At 46.9% G+C, this 16,484-nt stretch overlaps 1 protein-coding gene across 3 annotated transcripts in view; it reads left to right on the top strand.

Annotated features, from left to right (window-relative positions):
• Positions 1-15,816, top strand: part of RNF41 (ring finger protein 41) — a 34,108-nt gene extending 18,292 nt beyond the window's left edge. For 2 of the 3 annotated variants that reach the window (XM_027593553.1, XM_027593554.1), the window contains exons 3-7: positions 6,190-6,302; positions 9,660-9,931; positions 10,657-10,792; positions 11,291-11,394; positions 12,654-15,816. In XM_027593553.1, the coding sequence (XP_027449354.1) occupies positions 6,213-6,302; positions 9,660-9,931; positions 10,657-10,792; positions 11,291-11,394; positions 12,654-13,005 (954 nt within the window). In that variant the 5' untranslated portion in view covers positions 6,190-6,212 and the 3' untranslated portion in view covers positions 13,006-15,816. Of the gene's footprint in view, positions 1-6,189; positions 6,303-7,205; positions 7,401-9,659; positions 9,932-10,656; positions 10,793-11,290; positions 11,395-12,653 lie in introns of those variants that run through there. The other variant, XM_027593555.1, reaches the window with a different exon arrangement.
• The last annotated feature ends 668 nt before the right edge of the window (positions 15,817-16,484 follow it).

Here is a 16,484-nt window from a genome sequence, read left to right on the forward strand (position 1 = left end):
GGATGCGGGGCTCAATTCCAGCACCCTGGGATTATGACCTGAGCCGAAGGCAGATGCTTAGCAACTGAGCCACACAGGTGCCCAAAAGAAAAGATTAAAAGGTATAAATGTATGTCAACAAAGGAAATCCTTCAGGTCCTCCCCTAGCTTTCAGGTTAATTCCAAGTCTAGTGAAGTGTCCCAGGGCCTTCAGTGCTTGGCTCCTGCCCGCCTCTCTGTGCATCTTCCAGCATATCTCTGCACAAACCCTTAGCTGACTTCTTGCTTCTTGCTTCATGCTATTTTATCTACCCTAGAAGACCCATGCCCTGCTCCATTATGCTAACTCCTCATTTTTTATTTTTATTTATTTATTTTTTAAGATTTTATTTATTTGAGAGAGAGAGAATGAGAGATAGAGAGCACGAGAGGGAAGAGGTTCAGAGGGAGAGGCAGACTCCCCGCCGAGCAGGGAGCCCGATGCGGGACTCGATCCTGGGACTCCAGGATCATGACCTGAGCCGAAGGCAGTCGCTCAACTGACTGAGCCACCCAGGCGCCCAAACTCCTCATTTTTTAAAACAGTGGTTCTCAACCAGGGGTGATTTTTGTCCCCCAGAGGATATATGTCAATGTCTGGAGACATTTTGGGTGTCAAAACTGAAGGACTACTACCAACTTCTAGTTGAGGGGAGGCCAGGGATGCTGCTAAACATTCTTCAGTGCACAGGCCGGCCCCCTACAACAAGGAACTTTCTAGCCCAAATGACTATAGTGCTGTAGCTGTGAACCCTTGTTTTAAACATACTGTGAGAGCCATTTCTGAGAAGTCTTTCTGACCATCATCCCCAGTCTGATTTAGATCTCTCTCTTTTTTGTTTTAAGATTTTATTTATTTAGGGTGCCTGGGTGGCTCAGTCGTTAAGCGTCTGCCTTCAGCTCAGGTCATGATCCCAGAATCCTGGGATCGAGTCCCGCATCAGGCTCTCTGCTCAGCGGGAAGCCTGCTTCTCCCTCTCCCACTCCCCCTGCTTGTGTTCCTGCTCTCACTGTCTCTCTCTGTCAAATAAATAAAATCTTAAAAAAAAAAAGATGGAAAAAAAAAGATTTTATTTATTTATTTTGAGAGAGAGAGAGAGAGACAGCACAAGAGGGGGGCGGGTCAGAGGGAGAAGCAGGCACCCTGCCGAGCAGGGAGCCCAATGCAGGAGTTGATCCTGGGACTCCAGGATCATGACCTGAGCCAATCGCCTAACCAACTGAGCCACCCAGGCGCCTCCCTGCCCCCCCGCCGGCTCCTTTTTTAAATTCAAATTCAAGTTAGTTAACATATAGTGTAGTATTGGTTTCAGGAGTAGAATTTAGTGATTCATCACTTACATATAACACCCAGTGCTCATCACATCAAGTGCCCTCCTTAATACCCATCACCCAGTTAGCCCATCCTCCTACCTGCCTTCCCTCCAGCAACCTTCAGTTTGTTTTCTATAGTTAAGAGTTACTTATGGTTTGCCTCCGCCTCTGTTTTTATCTTACTTTCTTTTTCCTTCCCTTCCCCTATGTTCATCTGTTTGGTTTCTTAAAGTCCACATGTGAGTGAAATCATATGATAATTGTCTTTCTCTGATTGACTTATTTTGCTTAGCATAATACACTCTGCTTCCATCCACATCATTGCAAATGGCAAGATTTCATTCTTTTTGATGGTAGAACTCCCTCTTCTGTGTTCCTCTATTACCTTGTGCTTTTCTCCTCATCATTTAATCTCATAGGGACTAGGTTTTATTAGGCTTATTTTTTTTAAAAATTTTATTTATTTATTTGAGAGAGAGAGAGAGAGAAACAGCATGAGAGGGGAGAAGGTCAGAGGGAGAAGCAGGCTCCCCGCCGAGCCGGGAGACCGACGTGGGACTCGATCCCAGGACTCCGGGACCATGACCTGAGCCGAAGGCAGTCGCCTAACCAACTGAGCCACCCAGGCACCCTTATTAGGCTTATTGATGTGTAGCTAGTACTCAGTAAATGTCTAGTAAATGAATACTATGTAGATTGTTTTACAGTATGGTTTTTTGGCTAAACTTTTAAAAACGAGGTTTTAGGATTAAAGGAAAACATTGCTCTTAATTTATCCTTCCCTGCCCAACTTCTAATATTAATATGCTATTTCTTTACTATTGTAGAAGCCAGGATTCTTTTGGTTGTAAAGTAGAGAAACCCAGCTCAAAGTAGGGTAAGCTAAAAGAGGATACTAAGGTGTTTCGCAGAAACTACAGACAGGAAGGCTTTGGGAACAAACCAGGCGCTTGAAGCCTCAGGACTCTTTCCAGCTCTTATCTAAGCCTTTCTCACTGTGTCTGTTCCAAGCTTTTCTTTCCATCTGTAGATTTTTGTCTTCCTCAGTCCACATGACAGCCAGAGAAATACCAAGTTAACTTTCTTGGTGTTCAGCTCAAATAAATTCTTAGGGATAGGATCCATTGGCCCCACTTGGGTAGGATAACCCTTTGCCCAATCAGTTGTAGCTTACGGTGAGGTCTAAGTACAAGCGAGGCAACTCCCACTGGAGCCATGTGGATGAGAGAGAAAGGAGCATGAACCCTGTAGTGTGGCTGCTGGGTGACTAGTGTCATGGGGTGGGCTGCAGCTCTCTCTAATTGAGGTATACACGGGGCGCCTGGGTGGCTCAAATGGCTAAGGGTCTGCCTTCAGCTCGGGTCTGGGATCAAGCCCCATGTTGGGCTCCCAGCTCAGCGGGGCGTCTGCTTCTCCCTCTCCCTCTCCCTCTGCCTCTCCCCCTGCTTGTGCTCTGTCTCTCTCTCACAAATGAATAAATAAAAATCTTTTTAAAAAATAATAATTGCAGTACACAGAACGAAGACACTGTGGGCTGCTCTTGTTCTCTGACCACCATCCTCGTTCAGTTCAGTGAGGTGTAACAAGGAGAATCACAGGAACCTCAGTTCTGGGTTTTACATTGTATTGTGTTATGTCTTCAATATCACGGTTCATGTACTCACCCTAATCCATCACTGTTTATGGATTCAAGAGAATTACATCCTTTGCTTCCATTTTTTTTTCCTATTATGTTGGTCTTGGAACAGATCAGATGTCTGAGGGGAGACACATATGTGGTAGGTAACCCCCCCACCCCATTTTATAGGCGACAGTCTGGCCAAGGTGGTTTACAGTGACAATTTCAGAGGGATTGTTTATAAGCTTTAAGTAATCTCCATACTCATTGTGGGGCTCGAGCTCACAACCCCAAAATCAACAGTCGCATGCTCTACCGACTGAGCCAGCCAGGCACTCCAGGATTTTTCTCAGTTGAAAGAGACAAAAACCCAGCTCAAACTAGCCTACACGTAATAGAGAATTTGTTGGCTCATGTAACTGATGTTCAAAAGGTGATTGTGGCTTTAGGCATGGCTGAATCCAGGACCTCAGATGATCTCATCTGAATTGTCTCTCAGCTCTGCTTTCTTCATTATTTCCTTCATTCTATAAGCAGGCTCTCCTCAATGGCAGAAATGATCTCAATACCTCATCCTACCAGCTGTGCAACCCCAGGGGAAAGAGCCACTCTTGGGAGCTCCATAGAAGTGCCAGGCATCACTCTCACTGTCCTGGGTTGGGTCACATATCCACAGGAAGCAGGCTATGGTTCCTAAAGGAAAACTGGTGCTATTTACAAAAAATGGGATATTAGATAGGTGAAGTAGGAGATGTCCACTATGCCCTCACTGCTGGAAGCTTCTACTGAAAGCATTTGAACACACCAAACGTGTTATTGATTTGTAAGGAACTGTGCTTGGTGCTACATTGGATGCAGAACCTAAGTTTCTGGTCTTAAGGAATTTTTATTTTTATTTGTTTGTTTTTAAGTTTTAATTTATTTATTCATTTTAAGTTATCTCTACACCCAGCGTGGGGCTCAGACTCATGACCCTGAGATCAAAAGTGGCATGCTCTACTGACTGAGCCAGCCAGGCGCCCCTGCTCTTAAGGAATTTTTAATCAAGTAATAGAAATTACACATATATATAAATAATGATTACTATCAGGTGTTGAGTGCCTACTGTGGGACAGTAGGCACTTTGTTAAATGTGTTTTGTTTTGTTTTTTTAAGATTTATTTATATATTGGGCGCCTGGGTGGCTCAGTTGGTTAAGCGACTGCCTTCGGCTCAGGTCATGATCCTGGAGTCCCGGGATCAAGTCCCACATCAGGCTCCCTGCTCGGCAGGGAGTCTGCTTCTCCCTCTGACCCTCTGCCCTCTTGTGCTCTCTATCTCTCTCATTCTCTCTCTCTCAAATAAATAAATAAATAAATCTTTAAAAAAAAAGATTTATTTATATATTTTAGAGAGAACACGTACTGGGGGTGGGGGCAAAGGGAGAGAGAGAAGGAGAAGACTTCCTGCTGAGCTTGGAGCCCAACACAGTGCTTGATCTCATGACCCCAAGACCATGACCTGAGCTGAAATCGAGTTGGACCCTCAACTGACTGAGCCCCCTAGGCACCCCTAAATGTTTTATATACATAATCTCTTTGTGGATAACTCTGAAAGTCACTTCTATTTTTATTTATACCCATTTTATCTATTTAAGTAAAAATAAACAGGCTTAGGAAGTTTATGTAGCCTGCCCAAGGTCACATAACTAGTGAAGAGTAGCTGATGAATCCAATAGGTTTTGACTCAATCCAGTGCTGTACTTTAGCTTGCACTGACCTAGCAAGGTCTTTCTGCATTCCATTCTTTCTACCCTTTTAAGTCGGACACCGTGATTCTAAATTCCTGAGAACTATCTGACTTAGCTCATCTTTTCTAGGACATCACAGTTGATGGCTGGTCTCTTGCGTGGCCTCCCTCATATTAGGTGCCCATCCTCGATCCAGTTAGCCCACCAGTTGGACATCCACAGGAGGGTTTCAGTCACTGTTCAGCGACTTCTTTGGGTTTGACCCTTAGAAAGTCCGAAGAGGAGGCATGGCAGCCTCACTGCTCTTTGAGTCCTTGCTCCTCTGAACCTCCCTTCTTTATCCCCATCACTACCACCCAAGTTCAGACTATCACTATCTCTCTCCTGCCTACACGTTCTTCCTGTCTCCAGTCTCACCCCTGTTGACAGAGTGAAGAATACTTTTATTGCATCGTTCCTTTGAAGTCTTTCAGTGGTTTCCCATAGCCTTCAGGGTAAAGCCCAAACTCCTTACATAAGATTTCTCATGGCCTGACCCTTGCTTGCCTCTCTAGCCTTGTATCTAGACACTCCCTCCTTTGGATCCTTCAGATCAGCCTTTTTCTGAACCACTCAGAGTTCTGTGAACCTATCATATGTCCTCTTACTTCTGGGCTTTTGAATGTGTGGTTTCAGGTGCCTAAAGCCCTAAAGATAATGCCCCACCCTGCCCCCCACCCCCAACACCCAGCTACTCTTGCTTGTCCTGTTGATGGCACCTACTCCTGTAAAACTTGTCAAAATCACCCTCTCCTCTCAGCCTGGGTTAGGTATCCACATCTTTTGCCCTCCTAATGCCCTGTCAAGGCATTTATCATTTCATATTTTATTTTATTTTTTAAAGATCTTATTTATTTATTTGAGATAGAGCGACAGCGAGTGAGAGAGCACAAGCAGGGGGAGTAGCAGAGGAAGAGGGAGAAGCAGGCTCTCCACTGAGCAGGGAGTCCGACATGGGGCTCGATCACAGGACCCTGATATGACCTGAGCTGAACGCAGGTGCTTAACTGACTGAGCCACCCAGGCACCCCCATTTCATACTTTATTTTATTTTTATTTTTTTATTTTTTAAGGATTTTATTTATTTATTTATTTGACAGAGAGAGGGAACACAAGCAGGGGGAGCAGCAGAGGCCGAGGGAGAAGCAGTCTTCCCGCTGAGCAGGGAGCCCGATGCAGGGCTCGATCCCAGGACCCCGGGATCATGACCTGAGCTGAAGGCAGGACGCTTAATGACTGAGCCACCCAGGCGCCCCCCCCATTTCATATTTTAGATGTATGCTTATGTAGTATCTTCTCCTGTTAGAATTAAGTTTCTTGAGTCAGATCCCCCCCCCCAAATGACTGGCACGTAGTAGGCGCTAAATAAATACTTTTTGAACAAATGAGTGGATCTTGGCAGTGAGTTCAGATTGGCACGTATTTGTGGCTTCTTTTGAACTGGGTTTTTTTTTCCTCTTGCTCCTTCCAGGACCTGGGTTTCAGTGATGAGACATGGGGTATGATGTAACCCGTTTCCAGGGGGATGTTGACGAAGACCTTATCTGTCCTATTTGCAGTGGAGTCTTGGAGGAGCCAGTCCAGGTGAGTTGGTCTGATGGCAGTTTTGGTGGGAGCCATAGACGACAGTGGAGCTAATAGAAAATATAAGGCACTGTGTTCTGGCTCCCCTTCCCCCACACATGTACACAGATGAGAGGTTTGGTGCAGAGAAGCAGTGGTGGCTGCAAAAGGAATAGGGCCTTCCAGAGTCTGTCTAGAGGTGGATGCCACAGAAGTCCTGTGCTTCAGTTTTTCTTCTGATGTTGCGCTGAGATTTTTCTGCTGTAAAATGGTCACCTTTTTTCTGTCTTTGGACAGTAGTTCAGGAACTTCCTTTCCTCTGCAGGGGCTCTGACTAGGTTCCATATTCCTAGCTACGATTGAACTTTTAGACTTTCCTGATAAGTTCTCTCTCTGTGATGATGTAATGTTTCACTTAATCAGCCGGTCTGCCTGCAGGCCTTTTCAGCCTGCTTACCAACTAACAAACAAGGAGTGGGGACTCTGTGTATTGTCCCCTTTTCTTCCTGGGATTTATTAGAAAAACCAGTTTTTGATGCAGCCTTGTACTCTGCATTTTGACATGAAAGCTGCCACCTTCAATAGGTCATTTCCCTACAGGCCTTGCCAGACCAGTCAGTTGTTATCTTCCTGGGGCGAGTATGAGGAGAAACTCGTGATTAACAGGGAAGTGTAAGGAGTGAGATGAATTCTTAGCAGCAGTATTCATGGACATCATCCTGTGTGGTTCTTACTGCTCGCCTTCTGTAAATACCAGTTAATCCTCTGCCACTCCTGGCTAGCTAGACCTAATCCCATTTTCCAAACCAGGACACTAGTCAGTAAGGTCTCATGGCCCTTCCCCTACTCACTGCTTATACAACTCCCAGGGGCTCCTCTTGATCCTTTGAGTTTATTCTTACTCCAGTTTTCACCCATCCAAAGGAGCGCAGATGCCTGAGCTGACTGAATCAGACTGCATTCCAGCAGCAGCTAGCCCTGGACCTAACCCCTATCCAGGCCTTTGCAGCCACCTGCCATTAGAAGCAGATGGGCTGGGTGTGGAGCAAGCTCTCCTGGTGGTGTCAAGAGGTCATGGGCTGTGTCAGTTCCTTCCCTCCCCTGGCACTGTCATTTGAGGTGAGTCACGTGTGGAGAAGTCAATGTGGGTTCGTGACAGTCCAAGTCAGGAGCCACCCCCCACCTCTGCCTTCTGAAGAACAGGTCAGGCAGACCTCAGGATGCCAGGTTACCAGACACATACCCAAGGGTAGAAGGCACCTGTTAGGAATGCTGATTTCCCTACATCTTTTTTTTTTTTTTTTTTTAAGTAATCTCTACCCCCGATATGGGGCTCAAACTCACGACCCTGAGATAGAGTTGCACACTCCTCCGACTGAGCCAGCCAGGCGCCCCCCTACATATTTATTTAAGTTTTGAATAGGCAATAAATTCATGTGGTTCAGAAATCAAAACAGTATAAAAAGGCATACAGTGAGAACTCTTACTCCATCCTTGTCCCAGCCCATGTAACCCACCCCCCTCCCCGATAGTTAACTCTTTGTAGTAGTTTATTTGTCCAACTTTTCTTACACAGAACGTAGCACATTCTGCATATTTTTGCAGGGGTGGCAGGATTGGATGGGATGGTCATGAGAGAGGTGACAGTTGGAACGAGATCTGAGTAATATGGGGATGTTCTGCTGAAATTGAGTGGAAGAGCGTTTCAGTCAAAGAGAAGCCTCAAAAGTAAAGCTCCTGAGGCAGGAGTGAGCTGGATGTAAACAAAGAACAGAAAGGAGGCCAGACTAGCCTGAACACAGTGCTGGGAGCGTGATGTGAGGTGAGAAGAGGTCGGAGGCACAGGGCCAGATCCAGCAGAATTTTATAGGTCCTGAGTAGGAGTTTGGATTTATTTTAAGTACGGTGGGAAGCCATTGTAAAGTTTGAGGCAGGGGAGTGATAAGATTTAGTTTTCATTTTGAAATGATCACTCTGGCTGATGAAGGTAGACTGAATTTTAAAGGGGTGGGGTAGAAGTAGGGAGGCCAGCTGGAAGATGTACTTAATAATGTAGGTGAGAGATGATAGCTTGAACTGGGTTCGTGGCAGGACAGATGGGGAAAAGTGGACAAATTTAGGGGTTGGTTTTTTTTTTTTTGAGATCTGTAAAGATTTTGAAAAGACTCAAATATGTCTTTGAGTGAAAAATAAAAAATCTACTGACAGTTGGATTAGTGACATTGAGAATGACTTTTTTTTTCTTTTAAAGATTTTATTTATTTATTTGACAGAGGGAGAGAGAGAGTGCACAAGGAAGGGCGGCAGGCAGAGGGAGAGGGAGAAGCAGGCTCCCCGCTGAGCGGAGAGCCCTACATGGGGCTCGATGCCTGGACCCTGGGATCATGACCTGAGCTGAAGGCAGACATTTAACCAACTGAGCCACCCAGGTGCCCTGAAAATGACTTCTTCCTTTATGAGGCCTTTCTGTGTTTCCAGTCTTTGGTATCTGTGAGCATCTCGAAGGCAGAACCTGTTTTTGTATCTTAAACACCTAGCAGAGTGTTTGGGACATGGCACGCCATTTATTCATCAACTACTAAGTGCATACTGTTTGTCCCATGCCAGAAGCCAGATGGTGTCTCCACCGAAGCCCAGGACTCCTCTCACTTTGAGGGATTCACTTCAGAGATTATCTGAGTTATCAGGGAAGGAAGCTGAAATAGGATCTTTATGAAACTGAAAAGAATGTGATTCTATGAGGAATTGGCTCTGTTTTGGAGGATAGACCTTGCCATTAGGATGCAGGCAATGCCACAGGTCAACCCTCATAAGATAGGAACTTGGGCCCCTACAGAGAGGACTCTCAACCTCTCACCAGGAGTTCCAGGCTTTTGTTTTGTTTTGCTTTGCTTTCCTACATTGCATTTTTGCCAGTAAATCTCTTCCCTGTGTCCTCTCTACTCATCCTTCAAGACCCGTATCAAATTCTGTCCTCTCCATAAATACCTGCCCTGACTGACCTAGCCTAGAAGGATCTCGTCCTCCTCTGGACTTTGGCATTTATTGTGTATGCAATCCAGTTGGCAATTAATCAGCTGTCTTATGTCATCTCTCCTATTGTCCTGGAATATTATTTATACCTCTTACTATTATGTAACTTTTTACTTGTTTGTCTTATGTCACAATCCATTTGGAATCCTGAGCACAGGAAATCCATCTGAAGCCTGTCCCTGCACCATGCCTCGCCCATGGCGCATCTGTACTTAGCTGTGACCCCAGGGACCTCTGGTCCTGGAAGCTGCTCGGAGGCTTGAGTGGCTTTGCGGAGTTATCGTATTCAGGCTCTTAGCTCCTGCTAATTCTCTTGTGACCCCTTTGCCCTGCTTTTCCTTCTAGGCACCTCATTGTGAGCATGCTTTCTGCAACGCCTGCATCACCCAGTGGTTCTCTCAGCAGCAGACGTGTCCGGTGGACCGTAGCGTTGTGACGGTCGCTCACCTGCGCCCAGTACCTCGGATCATGCGGAACATGTTGTCAAAGCTGCAGATCGCCTGCGACAACGCTGTGTTTGGCTGTAGTGCTGTTGTCCGGCTTGACAACCTCATGTCTCACCTCAGCGACTGCGAGCACAACCCCAAACGGCCTGTGACCTGTGAGCAGGGCTGCGGGTGAGATTGCTTCCCTTCCTCTGCCCCGCACAGATGAGGGCCTTCCAGTTTATGACCCGCCCCACATGCTGCCCACACTCCCCATCCCCACTCCCGCGTCTCCGGATCCCCTGCTCACCAGCTCAGGAGGTCTCCTTGGAATGTACGCAGGAGTGTCCTTGGCCTCCCTGGCTCCCCGCCCCAAGACTGCACTTCCATGATGCTTTTTGCTCTTGCTTTAATAAAAGAGAGGAGGCAACAATTCCCAGTCTGTGTGCTAATACTACAGACTGGTTTCCTTTATTCTTCCTTGTCAGCCCAGTACTCCTTTGTCTTTGTCAGATTGACTGCTCTGATTTCTAAGCTTCTCATATTTCCTCTTGCCCTGTTTTTTTTTTTTCCTTTATTTGGGGTGTGAAGTATTTGATTAAATACTGCTCGCTAGGGCTGTGAATCTGGGGCTTCTCAGAAGGAATGAATGCACAGGCAGAATCTGTAGGAGGAAAGGAGACTCGTGTGGTAGATAAAACACTGTCTTAGGGAAGGAGGCCCAGAGAAAGGAGAGAGCAAAGGAGTACAGGGGGAAGTGGAGAGCTAGGGGGAAGGAAATGAAGGGAATAAATAAGAGGGCGGCCCGAATATTTGAAATCTGGGCTAGGAGAAAGCCCTCTCAGCGATTTTTCTGCCTTTGCCCACATGTCCCATTGAATGCTCCTGTTCTGCTTTTTTCCCACCCTGGGTGGCAGCCTGGAGATGCCCAAAGATGAGCTGCCAAACCACAACTGCATTAAGCACCTGCGCTCCGTGGTGCAGCAGCAGCAGACCCGCATTGCAGAGCTGGAGAAGACCTCCGCTGAGCACAAACACCAGCTGGCGGAGCAGGTAGGCCCCGGAGAACGTGGGAGAGAACCTGTCCCTAATGTGCAGATAAGGATGTAGAACAGATATGTAACTGCGTGTGACTACACGTGTGTGTGTTTGTATATGCTGTGTATGTATGCGGATAACTGAGGGCAAGGAGCACCAGTGTGAGCATGCAGGTGTGTGTGTGTGTGCACGCTGTGCGTGCACACGCGCACACCTGGGTGAGTAGATACTCTGCCTGTGGCTTTGGTGGGGAATCAGATTGGAGCTCTTCTCCCTTTCCTTCATTGCATCAATGTCATTCATTCACCTAACATTTATTAACTGCCTCCTCTAAGGGGGTACTCTGCTAAGCACTAGGGATACAGCTGCGAATGAGATTGTCACATCCCCATCTTTGTGAAGCTTACAGGTCTGGGTGTTCCTCAGATGCCTCAGTTGCCCTCATTCTTAGACAAACTTTTGTCTTTGTTGTCTGCCCTAACCATCATCCGTGATTCTTCTTTGTGCCCACAGAAGCGAGATATCCAGCTGCTAAAGGCATACATGCGTGCAATCCGCAGTGTCAACCCCAACCTTCAGAACCTGGAGGAGACAATTGAATACAACGAGATCCTAGAGTGAGTGTCACTCGGGACGTGGAGTCACTTGCGCCACGTCCTGGCACCGAGCCCTTAGAGGAGGAGGAGCAGGGGAGTGGCAGAAGGAGGGTAATAAGAGGGCTGGGCTGGGGCCACTGTTTCCAGATGTTGGGATGGACAGGGACAGAGAAGAGAATAATTTTCAGCCCCACTATAGGATCTCTTATTCTTTGGGGTGGATGGAGGGGAAAGCTTACACAAGGACGCAGTTCATCCAGACTTAAGTGGTGCCCACACAGACAGAGCCCTGTATTAAAGGCTGTGGAGTGCTAGGAGGGCCGTGAAGAAAGAGATATTGCCCCTGTCGTCAGGTAGTTTACAATCCAGAAGAGAATGCAAATCCAGGAGAGTGATCTCAAGTGCAGCATAAACAAGCATAAACAAGCAAAGTTGAAAATCCCTTTCAGTGCTGGAGTCCTGTACAATTCACAGACCAAATTCTAAGTGTGAATCAATATATGTCGTGCAAACAGTGCTGTGTGGGACACAGTGTAGAGGACCATTGCTCCATTCAATACACATTTGTTTGTTTGTTTTCTTTTTTTTTTTTTTAAGATTTTATTTATTTATTTATTTGACAGAGAGACAGCGAGTGAGGGAACACAAGCAGGGAGAGTGGGAGAGGGAGAAGCAGGCTTCCTGGCGAGCAGGGAGCCCGATGCGGGGCTTAATCCCAGGACCCTGGGATCATGACCTGAGCCGAAGTCAGACACTTAACGACTGAGCCACCCAGGTGCCCCCGATACACATTTGTTGAGCACTTAGTACGTGCCAGGCACTGTATGTGCTAAGTATTGGGATTTTTTTTTTTTTTTTTTGACAGAGACACAGCGAGAGAGGGAACACAAGCAGGGGGAGTGGAAGAGAGAGAAACAGGCTTCCCACGGAGCAGGGAGCCCGATATGGGGCTCGATCCCAGGACCCTGGGATCATGACCTGAGCTGAAGGCAGACACTTAATGACTGAGCCACCCAGGTGCCCCTAAGTATTGGGATTTTTAAGAAAAATGACAGAAACTCTTCACTTGTAGAGTTTAATCTGGTGAGTGAGTAACATGTAGTGACTCAGGGGACCAACTAGGGGAAGATTTGGAGTTTCTGAACCAGTGATGGAAAAAGGAAGATGGACGATCAGGGTTGAGCCGAGCACAGAGCAGGTGGTCATTCCTATTAGGAGAAAAAGCCAGTGCAGAGAAGGGGGATGAGCCGGAATGACCGTCTCCCACCCCCTCCACACAGGTGGGTGAACTCCCTGCAGCCCGCAAGAGTGACCCGCTGGGGAGGGATGATCTCGACCCCAGATGCTGTACTCCAGGCTGTAATCAAGCGCTCCCTGGTGGAGAGTGGCTGTCCTGCCTCTATTGTCAACGAGCTGATTGAAAATGCCCACGAGCGGAGCTGGCCCCAGGGTCTGGCCACCCTAGAGACAAGACAGATGAACCGGCGCTACTATGAGAACTACGTGGCCAAGCGCATCCCTGGCAAGCAGGCTGTGGTCGTGATGGCCTGTGAGAACCAGCACATGGGCGATGACATGGTGCAGGAGCCAGGGCTTGTCATGATCTTTGCGCATGGCGTGGAAGAGATATAGGAGCTCTCGATGGGCTAGCAGGAAGAGATGGCGACCAGAAAACCCATCACTCCAGCAGCTGGCTCCCGAGTCCTCCCTACTATCCACAGAACCGTGGCCTACACGTGGGCCGCACGTTTCCCTACACTTCTGGCACTGAAGGGCCCAGGGCACTTTGCTCAGCCTTTCAGGTGGGAAACCCAGATTCCTTCCTTTTGCCTAATTTCTTCCCCTAAGATGTCTGTAAATTTTCAGTCAGTTTGGGAAAAGTCCCCCACCTCTATATCTGTTCTCCTGCCTAGGGTCCCTGGTTCTAGATATTTTTAGAAAGCACAAAGAACTCATTTTCTCTAGAGGATCAGGGCGGAGTGAGGACTATCTGATCGTTCCCCTCCTCCAAAACCAGGGAATCAGAGCAGGCAGGCCTTTTGACACTAAACAACATGCGAGGGCAGCTCTGGGGAGCAGACATCCTGAAGAAATGGTAAGGGTGGGATCAAAACCCTAGAAATAAGCAGTGAGGCCAGGAACTGATGGCCCTTAGGGGAAGACAGGACCTCTGTGCCAAGCAATACCCTGTCCAGCCCACCTCCCGGCTGCAGGTTCCTGCTGCTGCTGCAGGTGTGCAGGCTGGGATGCTGGAATTTTCCAGATGAGTTCTGCTTTCCGACATTTTCTCATAGTTAGGGAATGACAGGGTTGGGGGTAGGGGATTAGTCTGTTGGGGTGGATGTGCTCAGCAAGAAGCAGCTCTCTGGCTTTTGCTGATAATCAGGTAGGCACTGCCTCTGGCATGGGCCGTAATAGTTCCATAGACCCCTCTCCAACCCTGTGATTGTAACTAGTTATTTTGATAACTTCCTTTGGCCATTGTTTGTATTTCCTTCCCCCCCACTTTTTTTTTTTTTTAGAATGGCCTGGTTATGGCTACCCCACTTTTCCAGCCCAGCCACATTGTTGGCAATCTAATTTATTTACTTTTTTTTTTTTAAGAAAGGAAAAAGAAAAAAAAATTAACAAAGCTCAAAACTTTCTTTTTGATGTTCCTATTGTGGGGATTCTGGGTAGGGTGGGACAGGGATGGGGGATCTGTTTTATATTTTTCCTTTGCAGCACAACTGTTGGCTTTAATATAGGAAGGGCCAAGGGAGTCCTCGGCTGAACCTATGTCTGCCCCAACCCTCCATCACCCCATCTGAGATGAGGCGCTTCCTCTATTCCAGTGATGGATGCGACAGTCCAATATCCATGCCTGTGCCCTCTGGAGAACTTTGCTCCCAGCCCTTCCACGGGTCTTCTTGTAAAACTCTGTATTTATAGAGTATGAATTTTGAAGACATTTCCACCCCCCAACCCCCAGTTTCCTTGGAGAGCCAGACTTGGATTCTAAGCTTCACCAGGCAAGATGAGGGAGACATGATGTCTCTGTGTCTCTGAGTACAGGCTGTGTTCTGGTCTCACGCATGCCCTCTAAGGACTTCAGCTCCATTTTCGGCTACCCGGGCATTCCTTGATCTTTAGGGTGGCTGGTAGAATAAGAGAAGGGGAGGGATAGAAAGAGGGTGTGATTATTTCAATAGGCAGGTGTGAGTGGGGTTGAAGAGATACGGCCATATAACAGCTACTTCTCTCTTTGGAGTTTTGTTCCAGGCCAGCTTGCTGTGGGTCTGGGGAGTTGGGTCATGGCTCCACTGGGAATGGGGTGGAAGGATACAACTTGAAGGGAGTAGGGAACAGTCCTATGTTCCAGCTCCAGGACATTGTGCTCAGGAATTTGAAAACGCTGCTATACTTAGTCTGGTTACTACATTTCTTCCACTCCCCTCTGCCCCTGCCTGCCTTACCAAGGCCTATACCCTCCTGTCGTCACCCTCAGACGGAGCCAGGAAGCTCAGTTAAGTCTTCCCTCCCCTTTGCACTAGTGTCTCTGCGGGTTGCTGGTTGTGTTATATGTGCCGTTCCATGGTGTTGACTGCACTAATAATAAACCTTTTACTCAACTCTCAGTTCTTAATCCAACATCACTCCCTTTCTTGTGAAGCTTTCTCCTCTGCTTTGGCCTTTCTCTCACCCTGATTCCCCTTATTTTGCTTTATAACCTACCCTTGCCTTAGAACTAACCTCTGTTTTAGCAAGATGTCTGTCTGGGAGTGTGCACCTCACTTTTTTGCCCTTTGTGCCCTCCTACCACCTTCCCTCCTGTCTCCTGGTCTGTAGCAGCCAACATGTTCTCGTCAGTGATCTGAACTGTGTTCTTTCCAGAGTTTGCCTTTGCCCCAAATTCCATGTCTTCCCTAAGTGCTCCTGGAGTTTTAGGCCCGTTTCTACAGAAGGTATGCATGCACCCTTCTCCCTTGTCCCACAAGCACCTTCATTTTGGAATCTGGGATTCCATTGCCCAGTGTGTCCTAACCAAGAAAGTAAACACGGGGAAGGGAGCATGGGATGACTTTACTGCTCTGGTTGTCAAATCTCGATAAAGCCTTACCTAGGCATTTGCTGCCACCTGCTCTTTGGTCATGAGAAAAAGGAAATCTTTTCCCCCAGTAGTGTCTTTTTAAAATTTGTTGAGTGTTTATGATGCACTTAGTGTAAACCCATTAGCACTCTAGATACTCTAGTGGGGCTAAAAAGCAAAAGGGCATAAGGACATCCCTGGGCCCACTGAGTCTGTTACACTTGTGTGCACACAAGCTCTGATTCTAAGATACTGGTGAACACATGACACTGCAGAGCGGCAGAGGTAACAGGTATAGTATCTAGTATCTAGTATCTAGGGATACCAGGAGTGCTCTTTTTTTCCCTGAAGCTCCTTCAAAATTACTTTCAGAACCTGCTGCTTGTTCTTTTGAATGTCACAAATGGTGCCAAATCTTTCTTTTGGGGTAGATTTGGTTTTGGGGAACAATATTCATTGGCTGTATTCTGCAAGGAACTCAGGTGGGGATGGGTGTCGTGCAGCACGGCAGCACGTACTTTGAAAGAACTTACTCCGTAAGGGAGATAAATATATACTAGAATAAGACGTAATCAATATGGTAAGTAGATCTACAAGCAATACTTGAGCAGAGGGAAGATAAAGGCACTGACTCTGATGGGTACCAGGAAGGACTTGTTTCGGAGACATGGTATTTGTTCTGGATTAGAGTTGGCATCCTGCTGCCTGCTTTTGTAAAAATGTTTTACTGGAACACAGCCATGCCTGTTTGCTTATGTATTGTCTGTAGCTACTTTTAGATTACAGCAGCAGAGTGGAGTAGTTCCACAGAACTATGACCCACAAAGCCTAAAATATTTGCTACTTGGCTCTGTTGAAAGTTTGCCAACCCATTCTAGACTTTTAAGGTCAGGAGAATGGGTGGGGGAAGCATGAAGGTTGGTTTCGATTCTTTACTTCAGTATTCTAATTTGAAGAATCAGAACGTTTTTTTACATTGCTACCATAACAAATGCTTAAAATTTATATTCACATTTGTCCAGTAGTCTCAAGAAAAGTAATT

The sequence above is a fragment of the Zalophus californianus genome, chromosome 9 (assembly GCF_009762305.2).
Source record: "Zalophus californianus isolate mZalCal1 chromosome 9, mZalCal1.pri.v2, whole genome shotgun sequence".
NCBI lineage: Eukaryota > Metazoa > Chordata > Mammalia > Carnivora > Otariidae > Zalophus > Zalophus californianus.